This window comes from Lichenostomus cassidix, chromosome 2, assembly GCF_008360975.1.
Source record: "Lichenostomus cassidix isolate B80296 chromosome 2, HeHo_3.0, whole genome shotgun sequence".
NCBI lineage: Eukaryota > Metazoa > Chordata > Aves > Passeriformes > Meliphagidae > Lichenostomus > Lichenostomus cassidix.
The window spans coordinates 46388225-46402476 of NC_139482.1; the positions used below are offsets into that span (position 1 = coordinate 46388225).

Below are 14252 nucleotides of genomic sequence, written 5' to 3' on the forward strand. Positions count from 1 at the left end.
TTTTCCAGTAATGCAAGTCTTTCAATTTATTCGTTAACAGACACTTCTGCACTTGCTGTTTTGCTGTTATTCTCTTTCCCACTATTTCTTTAAACCCTCCTGGCTCTAATCATTTCAGCAATACAGCATAAAAGGCTTTATTAATTAAAGTGAATGGCAGCAAACTTCATAGTTTCATATTCAGAATTGACTATTCCCCATTGCTCAAAATACAGCAAGAGAGTTTTCTGAAGTAAGATGATAATATGTTCACCAAACACAGTAGCCTCAATAGCTGGTGCTTCTGTTAGTTTTTTCTTACAAAAAACAGGAATGAAAATTTGTACACTGTTTATTGGTTCTTACAAAATTAGAGAAAGTGAACCATTCAAGCTCCGAAGAAAGTTCTTATAGCCTTTGTGCAAAGGAAAAATACTAGCCTGTCATCACACAAAGGCATTTTAAGTAGAAAAATGAAACAACTTCACAAACTACAATCTAAAAATCAGCTTGATTTGACTCTAGAACACCTCGAAAGTGCTTCTTGGTAAGGCACTTTTATTGCCTAATACTCACTTGACAAGCCAGTATTTCAAATGCAGAAAAAAAAAAACCAAACAAAAAAGTGTCAGCACCCTGGCTTTAAGTGTCAAAATAGAGGTATAAGGTTGAAATTCTTATGCTGAATAGTAGGTCGTGAGAGGAAGATGATTCTTCTCAACAGAATCACTAAGCTAGATTTCTCAAAATATCTCCAAAATTAGGGGAGGGAATTTTGAAATGTAGGAACTTGGAATGTATTTGGGATCTTTCAGAAGTTACAAAAAATTAATACATCCACAGAAGGCTTACATTTACATTTAGGATATCTTATTCTTTGTAACAATCTAACATTATGAAGGTTTAGACTGTAATTGTGAAGTTTTAAAGTCCAGGATAGGAATTCAATCTGGGCAGGAGGAGTTACCTAATAAGCAAAGCCCACGTTAGCCCTTGGTAACACAGGAATATTTATTACTTCTGAAATACATAAAGCCACAATTATATGCTTCCAAGGATAAACCAGAATAAAACACAACTTACCTTCACAGCTTTCAACAGGACTAAGACCTTTTCCTCTGTTCACTGTCCAACATGTCTTTGTTGGTAGACCAAAGAAATCCATAACAGTGGTATATATGCGGTACCAGCTGGCGAGGACCACCTAGGGGGAAAACTGGATTTGAAGTTTCTGCCAAAGGTAACCTCTCATGACAACTGGCCCACATCCAGGATTATTTTCAAACTCGGGATTTATCCCAGCAATTTAGCACTTTTGACCATAATTTCCCAAAGGCATCTAACAGACCAAGTGCTCACTAATAGACTAAAATTATGACTACTGATATTTAGATGCTTTGTAAGAGAAATAATTTCATGCATCAAGCTGCAATATTCAGAAAAAAACCTCCTACATATTTCATTGTGTGGGAGGTTCCTCATTTGAGCATTTTTGTATATCAGATAATAAAATCTCAGATGTTGTGACAGAGGACTGTTGACCAAATTTAATTCATTAAAATCAATTAACTTTTTTTCCACCTGGCAAGAGTATTAGTGGACCCTTAGAATCTTTAAGGTTTTTACTCTGTTAAATTTTGATAGGGTAATTTTAAGCATGCATTACAAAGGGCTTCCAGATGCAATGTAAAACACCATTTCAATTTTCCATGCAAAGGTTGTAATGTTCTTGTAACAACAACTCAAATCTCAACACCTGACACAGAAAACATCAGTACTTCACACACAGAAAAAAATGACAACACATCTCCCAGCAAAGTCATTAGTTAATAACATTACCAAGGTATTCTGTCAGGATGTAACTGACTTTATAGAGTTCATAAATGAGTAATGTGGCTATTCCAGTTGAGTTGCTTTAAAAGTTATAACCCAGGGGTTCCCAGACTGACAATACGTTTCACCCTGCAGTATTAGCTGTCTCTGCCCTGTCTCACAGAAAACATATATAAGAAAGATGATTCTCTCTTTTCATTCCCCATACAATTAATAAAACTCTTTATGTTACTTCTGTCTTCAAGAAGGGCAAGAAGGAAACACAGACAACATGTCTGAGAATGTGATGGAGTAAATCCTCCTGGAAACCACTTCCAAATACAGAAAGGACAAAAAAGTGATTTGAAGCAATCAGCATGGATTTACAAAGGTGAAATCACAGCTGCCCAGCTTTATAACTTTCTGAGATGACTGTCTTGATAGATAAGGAGACAGCTATGGCTGTATTTTTAATCTCATGTCAATTCTGTTCCACATCTTAAGACTAGATGATGGCACAAGGGAACATCCTCAGCCTGTCTGCAGGATAAACATTGGAAGGAATGACTGATCCTTGTACTGCCATGCAGAGGGACCTCAACAGACTGGAGAAACAGGCCAACAGGAATCTTTCCAACAGGGAAATGCCCCCACTTTGTGGGGGTGCACTACAATGCACCAGTACAGTTGGAAGCTGACCATCTAGAAAGCAGTTTTGCAGAAAAGGACCTGTGCGTCCTGGTGGACAGTTTACTCTTGAGCCAGCAACAAGCCCCTGATGCCAGAAAAGCCAAATATATCATCAGCTGTATGTCACCAGACAAGAGTCAACCCTTCCCCTCTACTCAGCATTGCTATGATTGCATCTCCAGTGCTGAGTCCAATTCTGGGCTGCCCAAGACAAGAAGGACAAAGATGACTGAGACAGACTCTTTTTGGCTGACAAGAAAAAAGACAATGAGTAAAAATTCAAATACAAGAAACTTCACTTATACACAGGAGAAAAGCTTTCTTAATTTGGGAGTGGTCAAACACTGGAACAAGCTGCCCAGAGGCAGAGTATATTCAAAATGAAACTGGAGGTGATTCTGACCAACCTGCTTTATTTTACCCTGGTTTGAGCAACGTCAAAACCAGATGACCTTCAGACATCCCTTCCAAACTCAACTGTTCTGTGATTCTAAAATTCATTAATTTTTAATGCCAAGGCTCCAATCATCATGGCTCACTTCATCTGCGGCCTTCACACCCTCCCAATGTTAATCCTGGATATTTAAAATCTGACTACATCTTTCTAGACCAAGACTCTGTGCCTCAACATTGTGCCTGACAAAGTACACAATCGTGAATTCCTGGAAGCTTTCTGAACATCTGCGCCCTGGCGCTTCTGGCGGGGCATGTGCACATACATGAACCAGACACCTGCCCCATCTCCAGATAGGCCTGGAGAACCTAGGAGAATCCATGTCTTTCTTCTTATCACCTGGATGTGCTTTGCTAGAAATATCTGTACAGCATATTTGCATCACCAGCCCTGAAGCTGACGTTACCCAAGGACATAAAGCATTCTTGCCAAACCAATGTTGCACCAAAAAAAAAAAAAATCCAGTTATTAATTTATCAGTTTAACGTTTTTATGCCACAAGTGCTTGTGTCTGCTGCAAGTTTTCCATGTGAATACTCCCTAAAAATGTATCACGTTAGGTACTTCATGCAAAAAACCCCATTTTTTGCCAAAAGCTACTTTACATGAAACAGTTAACATGGGCATAAAAATGGAACCAAATCAGTAAGCAGTGCAAAATTGCTAGGTCAGTTGGAGCACAATGATGTTTCTGATATTTCTACTGCTCCATATTAGATAAGGCAGTGAATGCAGAACCTGGAAAACAAAAGCCTAGCTTTCAGATCCAGGAGATCTCTGAGGACCAGGCCAGTCCTTTGCTGTAAAAAAACATGTAGAAAAGTCAACTCTTGTATCAGCTGCCTTTGAGTGTGTACTTCAAAGCCAACTACATGGATCTTTGCAACACTCCTCATGTCAACTCAAATTTTCACTATCACCACAATACACAGAAATATCAGCTGTTCCATAACAACAAACATCCAGAGAGCAAACTTAACACATTATCTCTCTACCACAGAAATTAACACATTATTGCTGTGCCCTTTTGCATCAGAAATGGAAACATCACAATAACTATAACAACCTGACTATGGAGCAAATACTTGGAAAATCAACTTCATTGGGATTATAACATTGTACAACTACATGGACTACCTTGTTGTTTTAGACAGATTTTTTTACTGCTTCTATTTATAATTTACATAGATGATTCATTAAATGCTAGGGACTCATTTTACTTTTTTTTACGCTTTCAAGGCCAGTACTGGCTGCACATGCAAGTACATTGTTTTACTTTTCTTTAATATCCCATTTAGCAGTGGGATTTCCAGACTGGTTTTGATGAAATTAATTTTAAAATCCACTAAACAAACAAACACTTTATTAAAAATCAGCTTTAGTCCTACTAATGGGCTGAAAGAACTGGAAAGATCCCAAAGTATCAAACAGGAAATGAAACACTTTCAGAAAGCATGGCTGGATACTGAGCATCAAAAGAAAAAATTTACTGCCAACAAATAAATCTACAAGCATCTTCTCACCATTATAAGCCCCCCATTATAATCATAGTAAAATTACATCAATTTGAACAACACATTTCAAATGGCAAGTTGCACCTATTGACAGTTTTATAAATATAGTTATGTGGAAACAACAGTACTCAGGGAACACACTTAAAAGAAATCCCAAAGCACTATTTACAGGAAGGCTAGGCATTAAGCAGTAAATGATTGAAAGGGGTGGGCAGAGGAGAGTATTTGTCTGCTTTGCATGGCCACACAGGCCCAGCAAATATGAACTAATTTATTCCTTATCACAAAGTTCTGCGAGCCAGTATAATCCTAGAAAACTCTGAATGAACTACACATTTCGCACTGTAATCAACCAAATGTTCTTATAGAATGTCAGCTGCTCTATCTGACTGTTCTTGTTTTGATTTCATCATCTACTTTACTTATTCATCTTTCAGGATGATACTGATGAGTCTTTAAGAACAAGTTCATTTGACGAGTTATCTTTGATTTTTTGGAAGTCATACTACAGCTGAAGTCAATAAATCTTTGTCAGCTAAAGCAAATAACTCCTTAGTATTCAAACAACGTTCATAATGTGGCCTTTCTAGAACTGAATTGCAATCCCTTGGGAGTTAAAAAAATAAATTCCAAGCAAACCCTCAAGAAGCGAGAGGGCAACAAAAAGTTCTCATCTATACAGCATTTAGTTCTTCCAGAGCAAGGACTTAAGAAGCAAATGAAACCACTACGTGCAATTTGTACAAATATACGCACACCAAGAACTCTTACATATATAGCTCCTGAGAGCAGCTCTGCTCCGACAGAGCAGAATGAGTATAAAAGTTGGTACCCAACAATCACAGCCATTACTAGTTGGTTCTCATAGAAGTAAGCTGCTGCTGACATGAAATTACAGAAATGTACATTAACCAAAGGAATCTTCCCTTTGCAAAATGTTTGAGACACACCGGCAAAACCTTATGAGACAGAAACCTCAGCATTTCCATACTTAGAACACATGGTCTTTTTACTGGCAAAAAAGCAGAGTAGGAATGTGATCTAACCAGGTGACTATTCTGACATTAAGTATGTACAAAACAACAACAGTCTTCCCACAGAGGAATTTCCTCTGCAACATAAAAGTAAACTCTTACCACTCATGGATTTCACAGCCACTGTGAACTGTGCTGTGTTAGTTCTGTCAGTTTTGTGTCCTACACCAAATGCAAAACAAAATAACCTCTCGCAACCTGTATCACTGCAGTCATTGTCACATACTACTGATACTTCATACATCTTATTTCCTGAAGCACATAATGTCAGCAACCAACTTGCTTTCAGGGAAAAGAACAGAAGGCAAGAAGTATAGAACTGGTCTGCAACTTTAGGGCACAAAATACTAACATCTAGAAAGCTTTCACATTCGATTGAAAATACTTGAAGTTTGGAAATTGATCACAATGTATGAAGTAACTTTGTCATCTGAAATCTGGAAATAAAATGCAGTATTTAAGCAATACTTCCTTAGTCACTGTACCTTTACAACCATATTTTCCAGAGTAATATTTCTTACAAATCTGTAGTCAAAGCTAAAACAACCAAAGATTTACAGAAGGTATTGTATTTCAAACACAGCTTACCTCTGGGTAAAGATTGAACCTTTGTAAGGTGTTAATCACTAAAGGATATTCAGTTAGTCTGTCATTCATAATTTCACATACTCCACTCCAAAATGATGGTGCCTCAATAATGATCTTGAAGTAGGAATAATAAAGACCCTAGAGGAGAGCACATTTATTATTTACAATTAAAGATGTCACTTCTGCTTCAAGAACTACTACAGACAAGCTTCATTTTTTAAACAAATTTTGTAATGTAACAAACAGGACAGGCTTATTGAAGATCATTATCCAGTTTTTTAAAACTCTTCTATTACTCCCACAAAAACAAGCAATGTGGATTTCCTTCCACTTTGTTTCCTAGCATACCTGAAAACCTCTCATTTGGGCTTGTAACTATGCATTAGCATATTATTTCATAAATCTCAAAATAAAAGCAGACAAAAGGTGTGTATATATGTGTGTGTATATATATATATATATATGCCACCATTTATTAATTGAAAAATATTTAGAAAAAAAGGCTGCATAACAGGACTATAATTGAAAGCAAGGTATATGGTACGTGCAGTTTTGTATTTTGGGTCCTCCAGAATCATACTTTTAGATTATATTTTAAGTGAACTGTAAAGCATTACATTTGTAGCGATCAGCTGCAAGACACACAAATACTCTGCATGTAAAAGTATAATATATATTAGTTGTAAGAGATCAATATGTATACTTATGCAGAATGCATAAAATTTTGGAAAGCCACGATCAGGTTACAGAGAGTTCAGTTCCAATCACTGAAACATAATCTAACCATTTCCGTGCGAAAAGCCATTTCTCTTTCTAGCGTTGACAGGTGTGAAAAGTGACGGTCATTTTCAAAAAGAGTTGTTATGTGCCACCTGTTAAAAAAATAATAATTAAAACAGAATAAAGAGGTTTAGAATCTGTACTAAGTCATTGATACCAAAGAACATTCAACGAAGACCCAGAGTTTACTTACAACTTACAGAGTTTACTTGCTATTGTAATTTACGCATATATTAGACCAATAGTCTCATCTATTCAGGTAATTTTAAATTGAAAAAATATGAATATGGAGTGTTTATTAAATCCTATTATGGCATTAGTAATAACACTATAATGCTATATATTATATATAATACTGTAATGTATTTTAATTTAAGTGCAGACACTTAAGGATTAAGCAGCAATTTTCACCTGAAAAGCAGGCTTCACTCTTCTCTGAACAGGTTTAAGAAACATTTCACATCAGCTTCACAAGAACAGAACTGTGCAGCTCAGACATAATTTACTCTTGAGAGGAAAGTTCTACACATAAATTATCCAAATATCTTCTCTAAAAATAACTAAAAATTATATTTTTATTATTTTAAAATGCCATAATACTCGGAAGCAATAAATTTAACCTTACCAGTGTAGGACTCCTGCAAAAACAGCTGTAAAGGAAACAAAAGGTGCGAAGTTACTCAAAATATTTAAATAAATGAACATGAAATTGTGTTCACTGCAGTAACTGCAGTACTACTTCAGATATGCACAGAAGGTACTCAAGACTAGCAAACAGAAGACCAGGAACATCTGAATTAACCATCACAGCCAGGTTTTTGAAAATTTTGTCATATTCAGCACTAGGCAATGCTTCCACCTATATCCTGCATCACTCAGGATGACCCACCAGCATCTAATGCACATATTTTGGTTATCAACAGCAAAACTGAATTACAAGCATTTTTTTTAATAAGCATAAATATTTTTAGCATTTTTATGATGCCTACTGTGACTCCTCACCCAACTCCTGCTTAGATTTTCACTAACCCATAACTCATGCCAAGGTCTGATGTATGCTATGAGCAGCGCTGCTAGGTCAAAGCAAGGGCAACAAACAGGCAGGACCTGGTGGCCTGAAAGGGCTTAAGATCACTCTGCAGCCATTATCACCTGCAGCCTGCTGTCTCCTGCAGCCATTATCCTGGTGTATTGATTGTCTGGCAGTTTCTTCAGAATCTGCTAGCTCATGGAAAAGCTGTTCACAGAACTTCCAAGCTTGAAGGTGTAAACACGTCAGCTTAGGCAAAAAGTTTCTGAAGCAGATCCAGCAGCAGCTGGACTCCTGAGGCTTTCGTGCTTCTCAGTGTGATACAGGGGATGCCAGCATCATGATGAAAAAGGAAGGATGAACACTCCCACCATTATCTAGGTAATTATTTTGCTGAGAGGTGCACAAGTTAGAAATTTCAAGTTGAGCTGTGAATTAGAAAATTTGTGAGTTCGAAACTTCATGCCTTAAGTGATGAATTAGTGAATTCCTCTGTGAGACTAGTCTGTAAAAAGTGGACTGGCCCTTGTTTGTCATGTCTGTTTTCTTTCTTAATGGTCTCATAAAATAAATTTTAATTTACAGAGCACACTGAGCTGCAAATATGAGAAATCCAAATGGACCATGACATCCAACACAAATCTGAGACTATAATTACTAAAAAAAGACAGACTCTGCACACAATAAGGTTCCATTTGTCCATTTGAAGACTACCTGCACTGCTGCCACGTAGGTACAGAACAAGGGAGGCAATCTGAGGGACAAAGGGAAGAGACAAATGATAATAAAGCAGTGGGTTAACAGACTAGGTCTCTGACCTCTTGAGCATGACGAGATCCAGAGAGAGCAGGAACCATGCCATTTTGCTAGGGAAGCACTTGGCAACATATGCAGCTTACCATGGAAGCAAAGTCTGCATGAGTGAGGTATAATGGGAAGGCATCTAGAAGGACCACGGTGCTCCTCCTAGACTGAAGGCATCTCAGTTGCCCTCTAGGCTTTCTGACACAGGAAGATCTAGCAGACTGGTTGTCTTTAATCCATGAAAATCTTCATGGTTAATGAAGAGCCCTCTTATTCACACAGGCTGCATGGAGCAGAGAGAAAGTGGAGAGGACAACCACCCTCCCTGCTCACACCCAGCTGTGGCCAGAAAGGTGCTGAGCACCGTGTCCCTCTCCAGGGTGCTGACCGGCACACACCTTCCCTGCTCCAGCACCCAGATACCGCCCTTGCCTCTCCGAAGAAGTGGAATGAGTGAAGTTGCTTGGACATTGGTAAAACACACAGCAATGCCTGCAGGCTGATGCAGAATATAGTCTGAGAGTTAGTGAATGTACATTTGTTTAGGCTGCATGTTCCAAGACTAGGGTTGTCAGTTTCTGGAAAACTGCAGTGACGAGAGAAAGAAAAACATCCTTGCAAATGCACTAAATTTATGTGGAATGGGAAAGGACTTAACGTATACCTCATGCCCTAGTATATATACCCAATAAATATTCCACATATTCCTCCAGCACAGAGCCTGGAAGTGCTGCTGCTGCTAACAATACTTGTTATTGTGGTCACCCTACGGTTCTCATCTGTAGTTTCTTGCATTATGACCTAATTTTAAAATTGAAGTTTTGTATGTGAAGAAATCCAAGGTAAAGCTGGGTAAGACAAAAAATAAAAAAAAAACCCAAAAAAAACCAACAACAAAACCACCACGAAAAAAAACCATCAAAAAATTACCTAAAAAATTTCTAAATGAGCTGTTTGTAAAATTTAACAACATTGACCTCAAGCTGAATACTTTGCACAGTAGCTGAGGTGGTACCATACCACGCTGAAACTTCCTTCAGAGTTTTACAGCTCCACTTCCATCACTAAAGTAGGATTTTCAAAGACAAGCTTGGGTTCCAGTTAGAAAATAAAGACCTCAAACTTCCACTTAAAACTTCACTTTTTTGTATACTTTCTAGTAAAAAAATCTCCAAAATTGCTTGGTGTAAGCAGAACTTAATTTTTTAGGAAAGGTTCAAGAGCTGCAGAGGTTTTTTTTTATACTAAGGACATTTACATTAGTTCTTATGGAAAGATGCAAATTTCTTTTTCAGAAAAGCAGGAATGAATATGACACGGAATTCCAGGTAAGCATATCAGCTCTATCAGCAATGCAGAAAACCATAATTCATACAAAATCCATGTTTTGCAGTAATTGTATGGAAAGATACAGAGCAGTCCATACCTTTCTTAGTTACGGCTTAATGAGTAATAGTTAGACATTTGCACAAGGCATTATTTCATTTCTCAGCAACATTCCTAAGATTCCCAGTAAGATTAGAAATACATTCACAGAAACACACACCCCAGCTATAAAAAAATAACAATTTCAAGATAGACCACATGTTAGGTAAGAATATACAGTAAAGTCCAATGCATATTAGTTACAACTACTGTTCATTAACTCAAATTCACATGGTCCCAAATAAGCCAAACTTGCAGTATTTTATTGATGCAAATAAATTATCTATCATTATGGAAATTACATTTTACATCCAGACATACCATTTATTTCATAGAGGAAACAATATCTTTAAATCTGATTCTTCCCTTCAGTAAATGTTTAACCGAAAGTCAATGCAGTAAGTGTAAATACATTCACAGTTATTTTGGAGAATTTCATATACATTTTCACAGTATCATTCTACTATAAATACAAATTGAAGACCTTTCATAATCACACAGTAATTAATGTTAATTACTCATATTTCAAGAGACAATGGGCTTAATTTATAGACTTCCACTCTAAGTCCAAATTGGCGTTTTTCAACAGACTGCATTAAGCCAGTTTCTGATGGAAAACATGCAGCTCAGCTTTCTTAAATTACCATCCTTTGATCCCATTAATGTCCTTACTGGAGAGGGAGTGAAGGAGGGGACAGGAAGGGAATACTATAGTCCTACACAGCTACTATGTACTTGAACTTGCAGATGCCATTTTCTCACCCAGCCTAAGACTCCCTAAAAGCAAAGCATATGATAAGATTTTTGCAGACTAGGGCTATTATGTAAAATCTGATAGATTTCCTATTTTTGCCTGAGTGCTATTCTAAGAAAAGAAATATGAATGGCATATGAAAAGGATTCTAATTCTGGATATTAAATACTGAAAAATAAAGTCATTCTTTGGCTTTATTTACCAAGAGGACAACAAATGCTGGAATACTGTAATCCAACAGGATATTAATTAAACCGATTCCTATTTTGCAAATATCCACAGTGACCAGGCAGGAATACAGCAGAATGGGAAACAATGAGGAAACTGCATTGACTACTTCTGCAGCTTAGTCAGGTTGTTCCATTTTGAGATTCTGTGCACTATATAAGGGATGTCTTCAGGAACAATGCCTCAGGTCAATGGTCATTATAAAAAATAAAAAACAAACAACATAATAGGGTGAAGTGTGTAAAAGAACATCCTTTAAAGGCTGACAACTTTACTGCCGCATATAAATTGGAGATAATTCATAGGAGAAAAAGATTCATACACTATAACTACACTAGCTCCAGCTGTGGGAACCTCTGTTTTTAAAATACGGGCCTTAAACCTTAAGCAAAGCAACAAAAATTCAAATTACACCAAATTTAATGAAAACTCACTATTTCATGTTTAGTATATGTACATTCTTTGCTTCTGTAAATACTGTTTGCTATTACATGCTTTGCTATCAAGATTTTACTCCCCTTAAAAATGTAAATAACACCCTGAAGTATTTAATTGGTGATCTGGGTTTCACATACAGATTCAAATTCCAGAAATTATAAAGCCCTCACCCCAATCTGGTCTCAAATTTAAATCAGAGGAAAGTATTTTTCAATTCTGAACATCAGTTTAAAATTCCTATGTCATTTAAGTAACTACGAGTCTAGGAAATGCTGAATAAACAGATGTTAGTAAAGCAATTCAGGAACACTTTATTCATTAATTAGTTTGTAAGCTAAGGGCTGTTTCCCTGCTACTACTCTGCAATGTAATTCATCAAACTGAAGAAATTCCCTTTGGCAACCAGGACTACTGGTGATGTGATTAATAATACCAGCATCTTTGGAATATCCTGACAGTCTTTTACTGGAATATCTTTAAGGGTATATCTAATTGTGCATCTGACAAATATGCTATTACTTAACATTTGTTAATTTTAGGAATGCATTTCTTTGCAAATACTTCAGGTGTTTTTTTCCCAAGATTTTGGCAACTAGCCATATCATTATTTACTCAAAAATATTCCCAAAGATAATAACATCTCAATTCACATCCCTCTGCAATTGTATGTGCTTCCACCCATAATTCTTCCCAAACAAGCTGTTGTGATTACATTACTTCGTAAGAGTTGCTGCCTTTTTCTTTTTTTTTTTTTCCTATAAATTAATGACTGAATAGGAGAAATCCATAAATATCTGGAAATTATTTTCCTACAAATGTTGTGATACCAGTCAACTGCTACAGTAACAGCTTTACAAAAGTTACGAGGTAGGAAGTTATTTTCTGTCCCTTTTCAACATCAGCTATTGTTTTTTTCTTTTTCCAATTTATATTCTAAATATATTTTGACACAATATACAATTCCAGAGAAAGAAAGATAAAAAGATCAGTATTTCCCCCCCCACGATGTATTCCTTCTACTTACCCAGAAGGAACGTGAGCCATATCTTGCTATCAGCTTTCGTGATGAAGGCCTTTCTGTCGACAACAAATACTGCCAAAAGAACACAAGCACCTTAAGCATCAATTAAGCATCAATTAAGCACAGCCTCTGTAAAAGGAAATCTGAACTCTGCAAAATTAGTTTTAAGTAAAAATCTTAAACAGACTTCAAAAATGCTGAAAGAAACTTCACACAGCAAGTTCATAACTCCATATAAAAGCTTTACGCAGCACAGACAGACTACTAAGGCGACTATATCAATCATCAGGTTTTTAATTTGTGAAATAATTTTTACAGTATAACTTGTCAAAAGGGGATTTCTACATAGGTATGTTACTGGCAAATTTGCTCCAACAGAAAGTCAGGCTTTAAAGGAATACACAACCTTCCATGCTTTCCAGCAGAAATAAGCTGGTCATGCCAGCTCTGCAAGCTGCGATAGTCAACACCACCAGAGAAGCTGTTTTAACAAGTTAGTTACACAAACAGCACGTTTCCCCACTTCTCCCCCAAAGGATGCTGAAGTGGTAAAAAGCCCTTTCCCTCTCCGTCGCCCCGGTTCCCGCAGATCCCTGAGTGGGTTTTGTCAGCTTTTCTCGCTCTTCACCCTGCCCGCGCAGTGCCAGGCTGAGCTCGGGCCCGGGCAGAGCGGGATCGCTGCCCCGGCAGCGCCGCACACCGCCCGCCGCCTCCCTGCCTCCTGCTCTCCGCCCGAGGGACCTGCCGCCCGCCCGACCCGGCTCGCCGCTTCCCGGGAAAAGGCGTCCCGGGGCTCCCTTCCCCGGCGACAGCCACCCCGTGCCACGGGGCAAGGGTACCGCCACTTGCCGGAAAGAGGGACGGGAAGCGACGGTCAGCCCCACGGCGCTTCCCGCGGGCGGAAGAGCTGGCTCCCATCCCGGCGGGGGCAGAGGGAGCGGGGAGGGGGCAGGGTTCGGGCTAGGAGCCTCACCTCGGAGCCGGTCTCCGCAGACGCGCAAGATACTCAGGGGGCCGCGGCCCAGCACGTCCCGCTCCCCGTCGGCCGCGGGCCCCTCCCGGTAGGGTCCCCGGGGGTCGCCCCTGGCTCCCCGCCGGCCGCCGCCTCCCTTCCGCATGGCGCGGGCCCCGCCGGAGACCTGCCTGCCGGGAGAGTGCGGCCGGCGGCCGCGGCTGGGGCTGGCGCCCGGCGACTGCTGCTGCCCCTGCTGCTGCCCGGGCTTGAGCGGCGGCGACTCTTTGTTTCTGCCTCGGCTCGGGACGACCATCTCCGCATAGTCCCCGCCGGGGCCGGGGCGCCGCGCCGGAGGGGAGGCGAGCCGAGCCGAGCGGGGCGGTGCTCAGCGAGGAGCTTCCCCCACCCCCTGGCAGGGCCCGGAGGCCACGGGGCGGAGCCGCAGCCGGCGGGCTCGTAGTAACGGGGCGAGGGGACGGGCGGTCCCCGCTCCGCCGCCGCCGCCGCCGCCGCCGCCCGCTCCGCCCGGCTGGACACGTGGGGGCGGGGGCGGCGCTGCCGGCGGGGCGGGGAGCGGCTCGGCTCCTGCGGCCCCCGCTCCGCCCCGCCGCTCACGGACGCGCCGCCCCGGAGCCCGGCGGGCGGGGGGGGGCGGAGGAGGAGGAGAAGGTGGAGGCGGGAGCGGGGTTCTTCCCGCTCATTCCTTCCTACTCCTTCCCTCTCCTTCCCGAGGGGCGGCCGCGGTT

At 40.1% G+C, this 14252-nt stretch overlaps 1 protein-coding gene across 1 annotated transcript in view; it reads right to left on the minus strand.

Annotated features, from left to right (window-relative positions):
* Positions 1 to 14029, minus strand: part of DPY19L1 (dpy-19 like C-mannosyltransferase 1) — a 48193-nt gene extending 34164 nt beyond the window's left edge. Inside the window, exons 1-6 of the mRNA XM_085051399.1 lie at positions 13525 to 14029; positions 12555 to 12623; positions 7477 to 7501; positions 6856 to 6943; positions 6072 to 6209; positions 1063 to 1183 (exon numbers count right to left, since the gene is read on the minus strand). Of these exons, the coding sequence (XP_084907525.1) occupies positions 1063 to 1183; positions 6072 to 6209; positions 6856 to 6943; positions 7477 to 7501; positions 12555 to 12623; positions 13525 to 13819 (736 nt within the window). The 5' untranslated portion in view covers positions 13820 to 14029. The remainder of the gene's footprint in view (positions 1 to 1062; positions 1184 to 6071; positions 6210 to 6855; positions 6944 to 7476; positions 7502 to 12554; positions 12624 to 13524) is intronic.
* Between the last annotated feature and the right edge of the window lie 223 nt (positions 14030 to 14252).